This window comes from Phlebotomus papatasi, chromosome 2 (assembly GCF_024763615.1).
Source record: "Phlebotomus papatasi isolate M1 chromosome 2, Ppap_2.1, whole genome shotgun sequence".
NCBI lineage: Eukaryota > Metazoa > Arthropoda > Insecta > Diptera > Psychodidae > Phlebotomus > Phlebotomus papatasi.
In genome coordinates, this window is record NC_077223.1 from 58588123 (window position 1) to 58608465 (window position 20343).

The 20343-nt window shown below is 34.2% G+C and overlaps 1 protein-coding gene across 1 annotated transcript in view; it reads left to right on the forward strand.

Annotated features, from left to right (window-relative positions):
* Positions 1-20343, forward strand: part of LOC129801886 (fibrillin-1) — a 77900-nt gene that overhangs the window by 26477 nt on the left and 31080 nt on the right. Inside the window, exons 3-5 of the mRNA XM_055847319.1 lie at positions 7015-7210; positions 7485-7648; positions 13254-13634. Coding sequence (XP_055703294.1) covers positions 7015-7210; positions 7485-7648; positions 13254-13634 — 741 coding nt within the window. The remainder of the gene's footprint in view (positions 1-7014; positions 7211-7484; positions 7649-13253; positions 13635-20343) is intronic.

Below are 20343 nucleotides of genomic sequence, written 5' to 3' on the forward strand. Positions count from 1 at the left end.
AATAGAAAGCCTCCTTGGCAGGAATAGGTGAATAAAATCCTCAGTTTACCTGTAGGAAAATACTAGAAAATTAATATGATTTGTCCAATCCGGACTTGAAGGTTCACGTTTTCACTTGTTAAATTAAACTCCAAATTTCTCTTGATGTAAATGCCTTTTTATTAAACTTTTTTAATTGCCACACTTTTTGCACGCTAATTTCACACACTTTTTTCAGGAAGTGATCTTTTTTGACAGTTACTTGCTTATTTTCTTCACTCACCGCTAGGATGCAACAAGCCGAACTGAAACTCAGCTAACTTCACAATTAGGCTATTTCAATTTTTATAATTTGTGAAAAGTTGCAACAGGAAGTATTCCGGAATGGCTAGGAACTATGATAATTAAGGTGCCCGAAATATTACACAAAGTAATGTCTATATTTTTAAAATTTTAAAATACATTAAGAATTATTTTAGAGAAAACAAAGACGATAAACTATAAAAGGTTCTTAGCAAAACTCCTTAAAAAGAAGTAACAAAAATGCAATTTGTTTCAAAAATATTACATTTCAAGCTTAATACCTTTGCGCTTGTTGGCAACTATGCCGAAATTCGACACAAAGTAAACCAATCTCAAAAACTGTTATCACATTTTTTTTTTATTTTTAAAGAGAAATCTTGAAGCCTGATTAAAAATATAGGTAGAATATTAAGTATAATATACATTAATAAATTAAAACACTAAATAGTTTGTGCAAGTAATTTTATTATTATATTGATCCTATTTAGTTATATTTAAAAAAAAAATAAAAAAAAATAAAAAAAAAATTTGAAAGACTTAAAAGAAATGCAATTTTATATGATTGTTAAAAAATCGTTGATTCGAAAATTCAAAAACTGGGAAGACTAATATTTTTGAACTCTTATCTATCTAAGAAAATTAGGGATATTTAAAATTTGTAAAGTTTGAATAGTGTAATGCTAAAATTTGAAAAATGTCAAAATACCGAATGCTAAATTCCCAAAAGGATCAAAATGCAGAATTCTTAAAAGCGTCATATCTACTCCCACGATTGCATCCGCGCTTGCTGGAGGCAAAGGGAAATTTTCTGTGTTTTGGGAAATTATTCCACATACACAGCTGTCCCCGATATCCGGCACTTCCGATATCCGGCTGACAGCTGCCAAACACTGACATCTGACAGTGCCATTGACAGTATACAGCTTGTTCAGCATGAATTTAAAATGTTATTTTCACTTTATCGAAGCCTTTGATATTTAATTGTGGTACAAAATGAAACATAAGTGCACCACGAAGGAAATTCTGTTGTTTTTCGACAGAAAATCAATTTACACAGCGCAAAATAGAAGAACCGTTGACCAGATTCAAAAAACTCAAATGTCATTTTGTCCCCACGTCACCCGGATATCGGAGAGAGCTGTGTACATTGTCCTCCATATAATTTCGCCCTTTCAGAATTTTGACCGTTCGGAATTTCGGCTTTCCGGGATTTTAACTCATTTTCGGATTTTGGTGTTCGGAATTTTGGTTCTTTGAGATTTTGGCACTTTTAGGATATTGGATTTTCCGGATTTTAACCCATTTTAGTTTTGGCTTTCGGAATTTTGACTTTCGGAATTTTAGCTTTGAAGACTTTAGCTTTCGGGATTTTGGCCGGCACCGAGATAGTCATAGTGAAATATGTTTTTGTGATGTATTATTAATAGGAGAAAAATATGTTTTTTTAGTTTTTTTTAATGAACATGCTGGGTTAAGGACTAAGTGGGTACTCCAAAAGAAAATATTTTTTTAGTCATTAGGGGAGACTGGGGCAAAAAGTAACAAAACGGATATTTTATTTTTTTACAAGCTACTCGAGCGCCTCAGAAATTGCTAATTAGTGCAGTTTTATAGGAAATTTACTGCTCTACAAATTTGTGAAAGTCATTTTCCTCTACTTTGTAAGGAAATATATTTATCGTGCTGTTTTCTAAAAGCTAATTTTGTGACCATTCTCAAAAATGCTGGGGCAAATAGTACCAGGCATGGGATATTATCACATTTTGATTTGCTTTATTACGAGCTTTCGTACATTTAAAAAAAAAATAGCTAGGTCACATATTTTTTTAAAACACAGTTTTCTCTATCTGAACGAGATAAGCGCTTTTCAAGCTATTTTAGAAAAAAAACACACAAGAAAGAGACTGCTAATCGTTTGACCAATGCAAACAAAAAGCGGCGAGACGCGGAAATTACGTTTCTTCTCGCCGTGAGACATTAGAAATTGCTTCGATCTTTGTTAATTTTACTCCATACCTTTTGTTACTTTTTACCCCAAGTGGTAATTTTTCATAAAAGGATTTCTGGAGAAAAGAATCTTTGTAAAATTCTGAAATAGATAGTGGTTTCGTATTCAAAGAGTCCAAATCATTTAGGAAATACATACCAGTGCATCATTTTTGGAAAATAAGTAGGTCAAAATTGATATTTGTTGTAAGGAAAACATTTCAAAAATAGGTCTAAAAATTTCAATATTTTTTATTTTCTGAATTCCTTGTTCAAATTCCAAGAAACTTACGACTTTGAAGAAGGTCTATGGTGGCCATCTATAGAAAAAAATTTAAGTCGCTATCTCTTATCTTGGAAGATATTGAATTTTCAAATTTTCAATTTGTGACTTTTTACCCCAGTCTCCCCTATACTTTTAAAAATAAAAAAAAATAAAACAAAAACTGACTTACTGACCGGAGTATTTTTTTGCTTTCTATATTCTTTGCCTTAAAAAATGTTTTCTTACTGTTGGAGTTTCATCTATTAAGGGTTAAGCACAGGATATTTACTCACAAGCTTCCTTGAAAATTTTAACTTTCGAAAGATAGAGCAATATTTTAAATCACTCTTTGAATGCATGCATTGGAAAATATCTTTAGATATTGTTGAGACGATCAGTTGAAACGGTTCAGACTTGTCAGGTATTCCAAGACCTTTCCAAGGAACCAAAAATTGCCAAAATCGGTTAATAATTTCTAACAGCCACTTTAACGACTTTAACCTTCGAACTTAAAATCCGATAAAGGAAGGCATATTACGGAATACATGTGCATACACCATTTATAACCAAAATATCTCTCCATTGATTATTTGGAATTATTCAATGGTATTTTCATATTGAGAACACGTTTGCTTACACAAGTTCAGAATAAGTTATAAAATTAAAAAAAAAAAAATTTTTCAAGAAGAGAATCCCGAAAACTCAGTTTTTGTGGGTGGAAATTTAGGTCATGCACGAACTGTGGGAATTCCTGCAAGAACCACAAATATTATTATCTTTCACCGTTTTACCTCTAAGTTTGGTACCAGGAAAGAGCAGACATTTTCTGAATGATGTTATATTAAAGAAATCTAAGGTAAAATGTCGATATAAGGTAGAAGATAGAAATATCCAGAAGTCACAAAAAATAAGATATCAAGCTCTGTGAGTTTTGAGCAATAAAATGATGAAATGCGTACATAACATTACCGTAGGACGCAGGTGACTTTACCACCTTTGCTTGTGAGCTTTTCTTTAATTCTAGCACTTAAGGATTGTCTTAACTGCCATGATCTTCCATAACCATCAATAGGTAAAGACTATTCTAGAATTAAAGAAAAGCTTTCGAAGAGAAGGGTGGCAAAGTCCCTTGCATCTAGGGTACTTTAAATATTTAAATCTTCCTAGACTGTATTATTTAATTTTTCAATTACTCTCTTTGGGATGAAATGCAATAAATCAAATTACTCATTCTTAGCATTGGATTTATTCACATTTGTTCCACAAGTTTCTTCCCTTAGGAATGAGAGTTGAACTTGCAAGTTGATAATAGTGAAGTAGCAAGTTCCGATATAAATTTCCGAAAGTTCAAATTGTTGAAATAGAGTAAATTGGTAGGACATACTTTTTTAATGTAAAATATTGTATAACTATGACCACAATATTGATTTGCTCAATATTAATTAATTTATTATGGGAATTATGGGAGTAAATTTGATTGATTTGGGTATTACAGTACACTTTGCACTCTCTGCCACCAAACTTAACTCCTGAGGGCACATTGCACTAATTTATGGATGAGTTCGTCATTTGGTGGGTGATTTATCGATTCATGTGCGTTGGTGTGTCCAACAGAATTTGTTTTAACGCCAGCCAAAATGGCACAATAAATCAATGGTGAAAAAAAAACGAAGAAGAGCAATAGAATTAACAGCAAATCACAAGTCAAAATCCAATAGATAAATCTCCAATGGAGGGACATCATTTTCTGATTTAATACCACAAAATTTGAACGAATGTCTTAACTTTGAGTGGACTTCTTCTGGGCGATGCATTAAATTTTATCACCCACTAAAATGGTGCGTGTTTTTATTTTGTCAATTCATCTTGAGATTGATAAATCTCTGGGCATTTAATTAAAACCATACTAAAAAATCAAACATAATATTGTACGCCCACAATCTATGAACCAGAAGGAATATAATCCCGCAGCAAGTATCTTCTGGTACACCAATTACCCAATGATTCGCAAATAGTTGCACATAAAATCTCTCTCTCTCTCTGGCCCAAGTTTCTGCCTGAAGGCGATAAGAGTGTTTAAGAGGGCATGCAAAATTAATTGCCGTTTGGCCCGCATATTTCCATGGAAATGTTCAAGTTGCAAAGTCATACAAGAAAACATCAAAAGCTCTTTGGCGGGAAAATTTACTCTTCCAAAACTTGAACAGTATATATGTGGCAAAATGTGTGCAAACAATTACATATTGTGAGTTAATAATATAACCACAAGACACACTAAAACCGAGATAAATGTCTGCGGACAACTTCCCACCCTCAATATTACCAATTTCTCCCCCTCTCCCCTCTCATTTCAGTATATATTTTGCATTTTAATCGGTACTCCCTTAACAGTCATTTGCATAAGACCCCAAAGTGAGAAGAATTTACGGCTGGATGGTGAGTTAAGTGACAATAATTTTATGTTTTATGTCGTAATAGCACAATTTCAGCTCATCATCCTCATATTTATGGGGCTTTTGGCGGGAAAGTTTGTGGGTTTCTGCAGGAAATTGAGAGAACTCTGAAGGGAGAACTAGTTTCTTAATTTCCTCTCTTGTTGCTGACTTCCATTCTTGCCTGCCACATCAAAAGTTTGATTTGTTCTTGTGAGAAAGATGTCTATAAGGAGAAAGCTGCTATTGAAGAATTCTTTGATCGTAACACAGACTTTATGCATTTTCTTGGTAAAAACTTTTTTAATATAACAGTCGATTATAAATTGCTAATAAATTGTTTTTAACTCCTTTATAATCACAACTATTGCGATGCAGGGGATGAAGAAATCTGACCGTCCAGCCGGCCTTACTAATACGAAATGTTCGGTTTGCAATGACATATATCTCATCTAATTTGTTTTATTACATATAAACATTTTCTTGTCTAACTTTATTTCATAAAATATTGTTAAAAACCCGGTCAAATCTGGGGTGGAATGATAACTTTTCGATATTTTCGAATCAAAAGTGTCAATGAAACTGTACCTTGTTAGAATTAACGAATGATAGGTTTTTAAATATAATAAATTGGACCATTTATTGTACCGTTCTTAAAATAATTTGACTGTTGAAAAATATGTATTTTATCTACAGAAATTTCAGCTATCATTTAAATTTTTCAGAATCTACAGTCGATACTATAGAAAAGAATTTATCGTGTCACGTCTGGTTTTCAGTTTTACGAAAAATCACTTAATCCAGTTGAAGATCTACTTAATTAGATCAACAAAAAGCAATGTCACTTATCAAAATCAGTTTAGTTATTCTTTCAACTGAAACTTCACTTTTAAAATTGTATAATGTTTTGTACAAGTTTTTCAAGATATCGCGATTATTTTTTTAATATAAAATCATTTCAATAATCCAAATTTTATGTTTTTTCCAAATCCTTTGTTTAAATACGAGTTCAACTCACATTGTAACGGAAAATATTTATTTAGTTTTTTTTATTTATGATGAATCTATTATGAGATATCGTGATTACCGTAAACATTGTTCTTTCAAATGTTTCTTGGAAAATCAATTCTAAGACCGGAACTTTTTAAATTTTTAAATAAAAAATTTCACAAAATGTTGTTTAATTATTCTATTGGAAAAATTGGAAAGCTTTTAGGCTTTGGACACATTCTGGCTTCAAACACTTCGTATTTTCTCATATTCCTTTAATGAATCTGACCAATCTGACCTATGTTTTTCAGAAAATGTGTGACTTAAGACTAGCTATTAAAATATATTTCCAGATAGGTCACATTAATTAAAGTAATATCGGAAAAAGTGTTTAAAACCAGAGTGTGTGCAAAGCCTGAAAACCTTCCTATAAGCCTTACTGTCAGCAAGCATGTGGCAAGTTAATTTTTTTATATGGAGCTATTTGAAGCCAATTTCTAAATTGATCTCGGACTCAGCTCACAGAGCTCCGAGGAAAAAAGTTATTTAAACAAAAATTTAGTATATTTATCCCTCCATACGGAAAGGTATCTTATAATACGGAAAAACTTCTCACTTTTTTGTTATTTAGTGTAACGGTCACGAGTGCAAAAAATTCCCATATAAATTTAAATCGAAGTATGAGAAAGTGGCTTCAAATTTCAGGCAACTTGCCAGGGGCGTGATTGCCAGTATTATTCACTAATAGCAAATATCATTTCTGAGATGTTCTCTACTCTGTTACGGCTGAACACTTTGAAAATTTAGAAATTTTTATGGTTAGTTCTGAGAAATTTTTCGGTATCTGGAAATGCTCGAGATTTTGTGATCATATCAGATTTTGTGGGTGTTACTTTCAGTTGCTCTCCTGAGAATCTTGAATGTAATCTAGAATTTCGTTTGCATCACTCAATCGCCAATAAATAACCCAAAATAAGAGTGGGTGTCTTTTATTGATCTTCACACTCGCATGAGGATCATCCTATACTTGCTCTGACATTAATGCTGAGATCTTTGTAGCTGACGATGCCAGGGCGTCTGAGGAGACAGCGCACGACCACCAGCAGCAGAGGAAGAAACATCGCGGGCACAACATCCAAGAAGAGACCGCGATCGATGATGATTTAGCGAGTGTGCTTGACCTGTCGTGCATGGGAGGTCAGGGCGCCGTGAAGCCGCCGAACATTGAGAATGCGTACGTTGTGAAGTTCAACAGGTAAGTTATCGCATTTCTTTTGGTTCAACTCAAATGGGATGATCGAAATATTTATGGGATTCCTTTTTCTCTTGTAACAATTCCTATATATTGATTTCCCTAAATTTCTTTAGTGGAAATAATCTCTTTCGTTGAGGATCTTTTTACCGTAACAAATTCCTCAATTTCTTTGAGAGATTGAATTTCTTTTTGAATAAATTGTGCAGATTGTGGGGATTTCGATGCACATTACACATGGTCTAACGATTATTTTGTCTCTTTGAATCTTTGGCAGACGAAAGAAGGGTGACAATATCTTTCTAGTGGCTTTCTACGAATGCGAAGACTACCATGAGCTGAAGAATCCCCACGTGGACAGACTCTATTGCAGTAGACAGACGTGGGTGGGTGAGAAGCCGGAATGCCAATATGTGGATGATGGTGAAGATGAGGAAGATGGTGAGTTTGACCAATTTGTTAGAAAACACTCATAAATCCCTCAAAACTCATAGATATTTATCAAATTTACTGACAAATTTTGTGAAACTTGAACAATTATTGGGAAGCATAAATTAACTCCTATGTGGGGGAGCTTCTGATGAAAAACTATATGTTGATTATTTTGGCACACAGCCTGAAGATTCATGTGAACAGTTTAGTGAATTGTCAGTTTCCGTGGCAAATCCCAAACTCTTTCCACTAAATTGTGAATTGAGACTTGTTTTTTTCGATGGCTTACGGATGTCTAATTTTTCTTGGCAATTTATTGTTACTTTCTGTGGCTAAGAGTGTCTCAAATGGAGCTAAATTGATGCCACTTTCCCGTTCGATGCTACTGGAATGCAGAGAGGACGAAAATAGACCCATTGAGGCATTCTTGAGCAGCAATTAACCTCCCTGAATATGTAGCAATTCTTGAGAGAGAGGTGGAATACAGTGCCCGCTTTGTAATCCGGATGATTGGGAGACAAAATGACAGATGTCCGCTTCGTAATCCGGAAGGATTTTTTGAATTTATTCAACGTCTCGAAAATAAATATAAGATTTTTTTGTAGAATTAGAATAAAACTTTTAAAGAAGATTAAAAAGACATAATTGGAGGAGTCTATTCTATTATACTTCATTTATTAAACAAAAATATCACAGGATAGTTCATTTTCATTGCTGAACACGCGTGCATACATAACCTCAAAAGTATTTTAAATGTAACCGTCGAGAACTCGTCCGGATTACGGCGATCCGGATTAGAAAGCGGGCACTGTAGTAGGAAGAATAAATATAAGGACACGATAAATTGCGACTTTAAGTGGTAATTTTGATCCTTCATTATTCATGGAGGTACTCTTAAGTGATAGTAATAATATGATATTAAATATTGTATTTTGAAAAGGATAAAATGGTGTGGCTATTAAATAAAAGGTTCCATTCCATAAAATTCTATGTCGATTTAGCAAAATACTAGGGATTATGTTATTTCTGGCACAGAGGCAACTAGCCTAGAACCCTCATAATTTTTCAAAGTGGAAATTTGACTTGTTTTCCAAGAACACAGTGAATTTTTATGAAAATGTTGGATAGTTTATTTTTTACTCTCGGGTAGGGGGAGGTAGGGCTACTTTGAGCTATGGGGCTAGATTTTTATACGACTTTTTTGCCTATTTCTAAATGAAGCTGGTCCTTACAATTATTTTATTTAGGTCCACAATAATTTTGTCTATCCAAAATTACATCATGTTAAAACCCAGTTTCCATTAGAAATATGCGAAAAAATCGTATATCAATATAGCCCCACAGCTCAAAGCAGCCCCACGTCCTCTACACATAAAAAAATATTTTGTAAAAATGTTCGTGAATGTTTGTGCATTCCTATGGGGGAGTTACGAAATGCTCGTGATTCGTATAACCCACAAACATGTTCGTACAAATTTGTACTTTTTTCACAAATATTGTTCGTAACATGATCATTTGACGAACATTTTTTGTACTTTTAGGAACATTTGTTCGTAAATGTTCGTAAACACACAAATAAATGTTCGTAAAATTTTGTCATTTGTTCGTAAATGTTTGTTTTCATATCGAACATTTTACGAACATTTACGAACAAATCACAAAATTTTACGAACATTACCGAACAAATGTTTGTAAAAGTACAAAAAAGGTTCCCTCAAATGATCATGTTACGAACATTGTTTGTGAAAAAAGTACAAACTTTTACGAACTTGTTTGGGGATTATACGATTCACGAACATTTCGTAACTCCTCCATAGGAATTCACAAACATTTAGAAACATTTTTACAAAATATTTTTTTTTCTGTGTATAGGCTCTACACATATATTAAAGCAAATCGGGATATTGGAAAAGAACTCAGGTGTCATAGTGCATTTTCTGCTTGTCAACAACTATTCGGGGTATATCTACAAAAAAAAAATTTCATAAAAGTAATTTTACATACTATTCATCGTTTTAATGAATGATTGGTGATATTAAAAATGTATGATGTTCTCTTAAAAAAAACTGCATTTATTGCAATGAATATTTCAAAACTGTAAAGTCAATATTTTTCAATTGATTCGTTTTAACACCGCTTCACTTCTTAATATGTAACTCTATCTAATTTCTTTCGTGGTAAACAGTTTTTAATATTATACAAAGATCTAATTTTCCGTACTCAAATTATTGTGTTTTTGGAGAAATAGCAGGCTTTCTTGCCGATCTTTGTAAAAAAAAATGTATAGGTAGAGTAGAAATTCCGAGATTTTCCGAACTAGATCCCTGAATTACGAAATATTTGTATTTCAGATTTGCAGACTTTAAGCATCGCGTTTTGAGAACCGTCGCTGTAGTGGAATCCCGTATTGGAAATCCTGTGGGCACTGCTCCAAATCCTGTTTTCATGAGATAGAGCTCTTCGTGATTAATCTTTTCTCGTGTTTTTTTGGTTGTATACCGATTTACCATCAATTAAATTGAATTAAAAATCATAAAACCATTCCGAAATAGAAAATTGGTTTAGAAGTACGCATCTAAAAATCTATTTAACATCAGTAATATGCTTACGCATAAATAAATAGAAAAAATTGACTGAGACCAATACAGCTTGGGTTTCAAATTTCAAGATTTCAAGACCATTCCAAAAAAAAATGAAAATTGGATCAAATCGGTTAACAATGAGCCATCCAGAGTGGTTAATTTTTGACCTTCAAAAATTCAAAATGGAGGTTAGTTTTCAAAGACATTTTTGGGATCGAAAAATTGCATAGGGGGAAGTGGGGAACCTTTGAAAGGGCAGCTTTGAAATTATAATTCTTTCTCCTATTTTTAAATAAAATTGAGCTTTATCATGATGTAATTTAATCCACAAACAGATTGGGAAGCTCAATTACATTGTGATATGGCTCAATTCCATTTAAAAATAGGGGAAAAATCCCAATTTCAAAACTACCCTCAAATTTAAAATGTCCTATTTTTCTCTGCCCACGGGAAATATTTTTACAATAGGGGAGACTGGGGCAAAAAGCCACAAAACGATTATTTTTTATTTTTTTACAGGCTACCCGAGCACCTCCAAAAATTCGAATTAGCACAGTTTTATAGGAAATTTACCGCTCTACAACTCTATGAAAGTCATTTTCTTCTATTTTGTAAGGAAATATATTTATCGAGCCCCGTTTTCTAAAAAGTAATTTTGTGATCATTCCCAAAAATGCTGGGGCAAATAGTATCAGGCATAAGATAATATCACATTTTGATTCACTTTATAACAGGACTCCGTAAATTTAAGTAAAATACCTAGATAACATATTTTCATAGGAAATTTATTCTTCTACACCTTTGTAAAACATCGCTTTCTCTGCGAGAAAAGTGAGAAAACGAAGAAAGCGCTTTTCAACCTGTTTTAGAAAAAAAAAACACACAAAAGACTGCAAATTGTTTGACCAATGCAAACAACAAGCGGCGACACATAGCATTTTGACTTTTTTTTTCACCGTGGACATCAGAAAATGTTTCGGTTTTTGTTACTTTTTGCTCCATAGGTTTTGTTACTTTTTACCTCAAGTGGTCGTTTTTAATAAAAAGATTTCTGGAGAAAAGAATCTTTGTAAAATTCTAAAATAGATTCGGATTCGTATTCAAAGAATATCCAGATAATTTGCAAAATATTCACCAGTGCATCAAATTTAATATAAGTAGCTAATAATTGATATCTTCTACACGGAAAATATTTCATAAATAGGGCTAAAAATTTCGGTATTTTTATTTTCTAAATTCCTTGTTCAAATTCTAACAAACTTACGACATTGAAGAAGACCTATGGAAGCTATCTATAGAAAAAAATTTAAGCCACTATCTTATTTATCTTGGAGATATTGAATTTTAAAATTTTCGATTTGTGACTTTTTGCCCCAGTCTCCCCTAAAGTTACAGAAAGATTCTGATGTATGTTAAATGTTTTCGCCACCAATTTTTCGGGATATTTCAGCGCAACCAGTTAAAAAACTAGATTTAAAAGTTAACAGCGTGAAACTGGACATTGAAACCAGAACTCCCTGTATAGACAAAGTATCCGCCTGGACTATTCTCAAAACATATCCGAAAATAATAGAAATCTTTTGATTTTCTTTTCGAAACATAATCAAGGTTTTGAGAATAAGAGGAGCTGAAAAGAAAGGAAAAAATCATAAAAAGATAATGTCCGGAAAATAAAAATGAAGATAAAGACTGGTATAATGAATGTTTTTTCTCCAGAATAGTGACTAGTTGAAACAAAGCAGATTATATCGCTCTCTCTTTGAGCTGGAGCACTAGAAATTAAACCGTAGAAATTTATTTAATGGTGCTCGAGATTCCATCATAATAATAATTATTATTTTAGGATAAAGAGCATATTTTAAGGCTGATTTTAATCTATAGATCAAGTTGAAAAACTTGTTATTGTAAAATTATTATTGTGGGTATAAGCCGACGTTAATTTGCAATCAACAATAGGGAAAAACTGGAAGTCGTCGGGAAGAGATAATCACTCAGGGAAACACATCAACTATCTTCAGAGCTTTCGGCTCGGTCTCCAAGCCTTCATCAATCAGAATTACACCAGGATTACACCAGGGCATAAAAGGGAATGGGGGCACTCTTCTTACACTGTATTTTACAAATTTTTGTATTACTTGGCACAATTTTTTGAATTGAATGAGTCTCAGAGAAAGATTGCAAGACTTGACCACTGATGAAGGCTTGGAGACCGAGCCGAAAGCTCTGAAGATAGTTGATGTGTTTCCCTGAGTGATTATCTCTTCCCGACGACTTCCGGTTTTTCCCTATTGTTGATTAAAATTATTATTAATCATATCTAGATATTGTATTACAAGGTAATCATTTTATAATGTCATACGTCATATCTAGTGTTGGAAGAATCTGCTAAGTCCGCTAAGTCCATTGTAGACCGCCTAGGTGCACCTTCCTGTGGTATGGATGCTTCTTCCATGCTTCTGGAGTTGTTGGGCGAAGGCAGTGAGGTTTATTACGTCGGGCAATTAGTTCACGATATGAGATTAATTATATGTGAAAATGGTCTAAATCAGACATTCAAATCTTTGCACCGGGCGGGACTCGAACTCCCAACTAATATGAGAGTCGAGTCAGAAAGATCTAATCCACCCAAGCAAGAGCCAACGGTCTTGCCTATTGCTCCACTGGGATCCCCTAATAGTAAAATCAATTTATAATAAACATAAGTGAGCCGGTCAGAGAAAAAATAGGTTATTTAATAGATAAATGCATATACGATAATTTGTTTTTGTCAGATCGCTCCACAAGGCTGAGACGCTTTTCTGTCCCTAATTGATTAATTTAGAGGTAACATATTAAATTATTATTAGGTATGATTATATGGATTATATCATACCAAATCATATCACATATAATTAATTATCAATAATAGATTTATTCTGAATATGTTAAGAAAAGTTTTCAATTTTCTTTTCAGATCTTAGTAATAATAAACACTTGTTGTTTCTAAACATCTTTCGGTCATTGTAGTGTTCCTCTTTTACTCATTTTCACAGAAGACTACGATGATATGAGGTATGATGATGAAATTAGTCAAGAAATTAACTCCCACGAGGTGATCCACCCAGAACAGGAAGAGGATGAAGAGGAGTATGACTATGAGAATGGAAGTCATGAGATCCCGGAGGACAAGCACGAGCCAGAGCACCATGAAGAAGCTTCAGTTACCTCAATAGTCGAAGAGCTGCCAACAGTAGCCCCCACAACTGCTCCTCCTGTAGAATCGACCACTCCCTTTGATCCCAACTGTGGTCCAGACCGTGGTGGATGCGACCATGAGTGCCGGAGGGTGCAACTGGATGAAAATGAAAGCCATGTTGAGTGCTCGTGTTTCCCAGGTTACGAACTCAACGTCCGGGATGGACGCAGCTGCACCGGTGAGTACTTCCTGACCAATTATCTCCCATTCGAAGATCAAGTGTGTGACTCTCTGCCATCGTCAATTTGTCACGTCAGCGTCAGGCGTGGCGAGAGGCACATTTAAATCATGCGGCGCCCGCGTATTTTTAGAAGAACTCTCTGACACCCACGAAATGAGCCATCGACAGAGAATTCTCACTGAGAAACACGTCGGGCAATTAGTTCACGATATGAGATTAAATGGTGATCTCTTTTGGGATGTTGAGCACGTGTTTTCCGTCTTCATGTGAAGTCAAAGACTCGATCAGTCCAAGATAAATATTTTGCAATCTTTTGGTGACCCAGGGAGTCACTTAATCTCTCGAAATTGTGCATTCTTTCTAGTTCGTTGGCAGTTAAACATTCTCATCCTATTCGTTTCAATTTGCAAGAATTTTTCTCAATTATTCAGTGAGGAGATAAATTGGGCTTTTCGCGTTTCCAAAACACTGTCAGTGAGGATTTTCAACAGTTGAGGATATAAAACAACATGATGTCTAGAGGGAAAAATATTGGTCACATAATAATTATTCTTCAAGTCATTAATACTCGGTGGTGATGATTTTTTTTCTAGAGCAAGAAGTGGGATAGTTTATTGGTATCAATAATTCTTGTTCTAAATGAAGAAGATGTGATACACAAATAGAAGAGGGTTGAAATTTTCAAAAGGCAACATACAAAAATGCTATGTTGAATCTTAAAAGCATTTCTAGAAAAAAAAGTCTTGTTCTTATTTTAGTTTTTTGCTGTTTATTTTAAAAATTGTTTTTTTGGAACTTTCAGCTTCCGAACTTTATAGAAATATATTCCTATATGAATTGCTTTCTTCATTTGTCTGCTAGAGTGATAGGGGACTGTAGGCATGGTTCGCACACAGTTAACCTTCTAACGATGCGAATTTTCTCTTTGTTTGCAAAGAGCTGACCTACCATTTCTCATCTCGTTCCATGAGATTAATAATGATCTATGTTATGACTAAGAAATGACGAACTAGAACTTTGCAAACAAAGAGAAAATTTGCGTTGTTTGAAGGTTCTCTCTGTGCGAACCATGCCAACATTCCCCTAATAGATGTAAAATCTATATACCGTATAAAATGCCAAGTTTAAAACGGTTGGCGTCCAAGAGTCTATAAATTTCTTGAAAAAAAAAAAAAACTGGTTAACTAAGTAAAGTTATCGGCCGTCTGACCGGCCCCTCTTAGGAGCTTATTAGCTCCAGAACTATGATTCATTACCGATTGGGACTGATATAGCCGTATAAGAACTGTCAAGAACTTACCAAAAAATCCCAATTCATCAAAATCGATTAAAAAATGAGCACTCTAAGTTGACCTTTGACTTTCAATTCTTCAAAAAGGCGAATTTTTCGGTAGTAAGAATGTTTGGACGAAATGTTCGGCTGGACTATCTCTAAAACCGATGGCGGCCAAAATCCCAAAAGCCAAAATCCCGAACGCCTAAATCCCGAATGTTCAAAATCCTGAAAGGGATCAAATTATATGGAGGATAATGTGTAGAATAATTTCCTAAGACACAGAAAATTTCGCTTTGCCTCTAGCAAGTGCGGATGCAATCGTGGGAGTAGCTATGACACTTTTGAGAATTCGGGATTTTGGCTTTCGGGATATTAGCCCATTCGGGATTTTAGCCCATTCGGGATTTTGGCTTTCGGGATTTTGGCGTTCGGGATTTTGGCGTTCGGGATTTTGGCTCTCGGGATTTTGGTTCTCGGGATTTTGACCACGACCCCTCTAAAACATATCCGAAAATCCTAGAAAAAGCATAGGCCAATTTTGAGAAAACCCGAAAAAACATGGTTTTGGAGGGTATATGGAGGGGGGTTAGGGGAAAAAGGAAAAAACGTCTAGAGATATTGTTTTTTTTTTATAGGGGGTCACCGAAGACCGGAAGTTGATACCTTTTACCGTTTCAGCTCCAGAGCTGTGACAAGTTGAAAAAAAAACCGGATTATATCACTGCTTTCTCTTTAAGTTCGAGCAGTATAATTGAATCTTGAATCTGTTTTACCTTGGAAGCTTTTCGGCTTGTCACATTACCACTTCACGGTCCCTTACTTACTTTCTTATAGAAGAACGCATTTTTTTGTGATGTTGCCAGTTTACTGATATAAAGTTAAAATTGTAAATCACTAATAGGAAATTACTGTTTAAGGTTGCGATTAGTGACTGACTGTAGTAAAGTTCTTTATTCCCTTTTCCCAAACTTTGCAGGATAACAACTAGGGGAAACTGGTCTGCCTTTGAATACGGTAGCCATTGAATGTTTAAATTTTTCTCTTATTTCTCAAAGCAAAAATTCTATTTTATGAACTATAGTTAATACTATTAACTATTTTCTATTAACTTCGATTAACAAAATGGAATTTTATCTTCGGGAACTAAGAGAAACATCGAAGCATTCAAAGGCTGCCGCATTCAAAGGCAGGCCACTTTCCCCTAGAGTTAAGAGTTGATGATCATAATTATTTAAAATTTTAAAATTCAGCTTCTCCTTTTATAATATAAAAGGAATTTTCAAACTCTTGTAATAACAAAATAATTTTTCGTAAATCCCTATAAAAAAAAAAGATTTAAAACGTTTAAGGCTGGTAGGGAGTGACTTTATACACGTAAACCACTGACTTTAATTCAACTCAAAAGGACCATCCATAAACAAATGGAGATTTAAACTATTATTACAATACATTATTTTAATGTGACTTTCAACAGTTTCTTTTATATGAATATTGAAAAAAAAGAAACCTGCATTAAAATGACCCAATATCGATTAACATTATCTAAAATTGTCAACATAACTCAAATAGAAATTCAATATTGCACCGATTTCTATTAAAGTTATTTCCTCTTTCACTGAGCAATAATAAAACTCTCCCCGAGGCAATCTTATTCGTTTCTGGAATGCCCAGGCACTATTCCCGGGACTGCACTTTTTTTTCTCCGGAAATTTTCATTGAATGTCCTCGAAAGGATTATTTATTGGTAAAACACGTTTATGCTCGAGGAAACAATTCTATTTTCTTTCTCTAATGTTTTCTCGCTTCGAATAAAAAAAACAGGAGTAAAAGAACTGGCAGAAGATGGGACCAAGAAAATTGGAAGAAAAATTGGGGATATAGAGCAATTACCCTTCCGTCTTTCTGTTGTTGAATAAAGAAGTCAGAGTTTACCGTAGATTAGCCACAACTGTCGGTTTCAATTACAAATTCGTCACATAAGTTTATCGCCGCCCACGACAATGTCTTGACTGGGTGTCTTCATTGAGGATTTTGGATGTGGGCCAGCAGAAATACTGTGAGAAAATCTTGTGTGCTCTTCCCGGTTTTCCTGCTTGAAATTAAGATACGCGGTGAAAGGGGTAATATTCTCATGATGTGTTTTCATCACCCACAGCAATTCAAACATACCTTAAGAGATGTTAAGTAAACAATTCACGAGCAGTATCATGTTGAAATTGTTGTATTTCCAACCGAAAATGTCCGTGTTGACATATTTTTGGGACATATGCTTCACAGTTTTCAAATGAATAATATCAAAAAGTTTTATCTAGAAATAATGTGAACGATTTTAATTTGCTCCGTAGGCTATAAGATTAATGTAGCTATTGCGGTAGAAAATGTTTATAGTATTAGAGAATTTTATAAATCTAGACATATTTTTATTATTTTTCAGACATTGATTTTTTATTTTCTCACAATGCATTTGACTTGTAGAAAAATTAATAAAGTTTTTTCTGACCATGTTTGATGTGTAGTACTATACAAGAAATATGAGGTTGTTTGATAATGAGTTGCCGGTTATAAATTATTTTCGATTCTTTATTTAAAAGAGATGGCAAAGCGTCCCAGCTTTGCAAAATACTCGAACACATGATAGAGCTCTCCGTGAATTATTTTTCGCATGGTCTTTTGATACTTACTGGTCTACTAGCGATTAAACTGATTCATAAAACATAACAGCACTTCAAAATCGAGAATTGGTAAAGCATAGAATGTTCAGGTATAAGTTACAAGCACACGGACAAACAGCGAATGTAAATACGAGAATGATAAGTCATTTTCTGATATTTAAACGATTTATAACTGATTTAAAGACCTTTCCAAAAAATTTGAATTTTACCAAATCGGTTGAAAAGAAGATCATCTAGATTGGTTAAATTTTGATTTTCAAAAATCGAAAATGCCGATTTTTTAGGTCATAGGTATGTTTGAACGAAACTTTAACCTGGATCACTTCCAAAACATATGCAAAAATTAAAAAAAAGTGTTAGAAGTCGGTTTTGAAATAAACCAAAAAACATGAAATTGGAGGGTATGAAGGGGGTGGGGAAAATTATAATAAGGATTCTTGGGTCGACTTATGGGAGGAGGAGGACTACCGAGGGTCAGGAATTCGTATCTTTTACCGTTTGGCCTCTGGTTGGGTTACAAGTTTAAAGTCAGAAAAAATAATTACAAATATTGGTCATTTACGAGTACTTTACCGATTCATTACCGATTATGATCAATGCAGCTGGGTTGGCAATTTCAAAATCTTTCCAAAAAATCTAGATTTTACCAACTCAGTTACCATTCAGTTACCATTCACTTAAAAGCCAGCTCTTTTGTCGTGTTCTAACACATTATATTTCAAACGGGATATACAAAAGAAATATTTCGTCAATGTTTGCGAATTCCTACTACTGAATCTCTCTGGTAAATGTCTGAAAATGTTTGTAAATCAACCTACTAAAAAGTTCGTAAAAGTTTGTAATTTTTGCACTAATATTGTTCGTGACGAGCGTTTTTTTGTTGTTTCACAAACATTTGTTTGTACATTTTTGTAAGCCTGGCAAAACTTCACGAAGAAATGATAAAATTTTACGAACATTGTTTGTGTCTTTACGAAAATTTACGAATGAATTAGATTAGATTAGATTTCAGTTTATTTCCTGCCTTTTGTATCCAACGATCCTTTCTTAAGACTATATATTTGTAAAGAAACAAAAAGTGCATGTTTTTGCGAGATATTTTTCGCGTGTACGGACTTGCCAGATGGAACTTCGTTTGCGTATTCTTATGACTGTGTCACATATAAGATTATTATTAAGATTAATACTTTTTGAACTGCGAGAATGGCAGAAAAAATGGCAAGTGTTTTGTCATGCCTCTCTCTCGCGTTTCGCTCGAAAACTGGCCGAATCACAAGTGGAAAATTGTTCGAATTGCCTGTAATACGATTCAGAAAATAATTAATTTGAACAAAAAGGGACAGATAATCCTAACCGGCTTATGTAGGTGAGATTCTTAACGTGAGCTAACTCGGAGTGCATGCAAATTCGATTTAGAGCTGAAGTTGGGAGACGCTATTCAGTTATCTTGAATAAAATTCGTGAAATTATACAAATTTTGTATTAAACCAAAATATCAAGGATTTGGATGAACTGACAGAAAAGTGTTATATGGGTGAAATGTAGACCAGAATGTTCTCTATAATTTTGCCGTAGAACTTGAACTCATCGATTACTCAGAAGCCAAGATAAGCGAGGTTTTTTGTTTCTTAACTCGTTTTTTCATCCAGAGTGCCCCAAGTAGTCATTTGTTGAACTTCAACAATATCAAAGAATTGTTGTATTTTGTGGGACTTTCCATTTAAAACCCTATTTTAAGTGTCATGGTGGAGTAGAGGCAGTCAAATTGGCATCTGAGTGATTTCAAAGCATTATTATTGGAAAAATCAATTTTTTCACACTTAAACGGCAAAATCGGAGTGATAGCGTAGTCTGAGCGGAAAATGATGTATGGACGAAATGTAGAGACAAATGTGCTCTACAATTATGTTGAAGTAATCATCAAAATCGGTTCAGCGACAGTCGAGATAATTGAGGTTATGTGATATTGAAATTGGTTTTTCGACTGTGGCGCCCCTGGTGTTGGTCCCACGAAGTTCAAATATTCTAGAAAGTTGTAGCATTTGGTGAGATCTTTCGTTTAAGCCCTCATTCATCAAAATCGGTCACATAGAACCGGAGATATGATTTTTTGAATTTCGTGAACTTTGACCCCTCATATCTCCGGTTCTATTGAAACCACAGCGCGCATACGCACCATTTTAGAAACGTCCTAGACTGGACTACAACATATTAAAATTTCATTAACTTGCACAATGCCGTTTTTGAGAAAAGTGACTTTGAATTTCGATGAATTTTGACGCTATCACAGCGCCACCTATGGTGACTTTTTGAACTTCCATCTGAAAGTGCTCATCGAGACGAAACCAAAAAGGTAAAATTTATGTCGCTATGTTAATTAGAACCGGAGATAGAGGCCGGTCAATGTTCGAACTTTGACCCCTTATAGCTCGGGTCAGGGGTTCTAGATCGACTTAAGGTTTTTTTTGTTTGATAGGTATAATCAACGGCTACAACATACTAAATTTTCAGCCCGATGCACAATGGAATTTTTGAGTTATTTAACTTTTAAGATTTAAAAATTTTCTTTTTAAAAAAAGCGCCCCTAGCGGTGGTTTTATGAACTTGCGATGTTAGAAGGGGAAGTGGCATTTCACGAGAGCTTTCCAAAAAGCCCTCATTTTTTAAATTCTGACAATTAGAACCGGAGTAATGGCCATTTTAAGAAATTTTTTTTGGACCCTTATAGCTCGGGTCAGGGGGGTCGGGGAACCTTAAG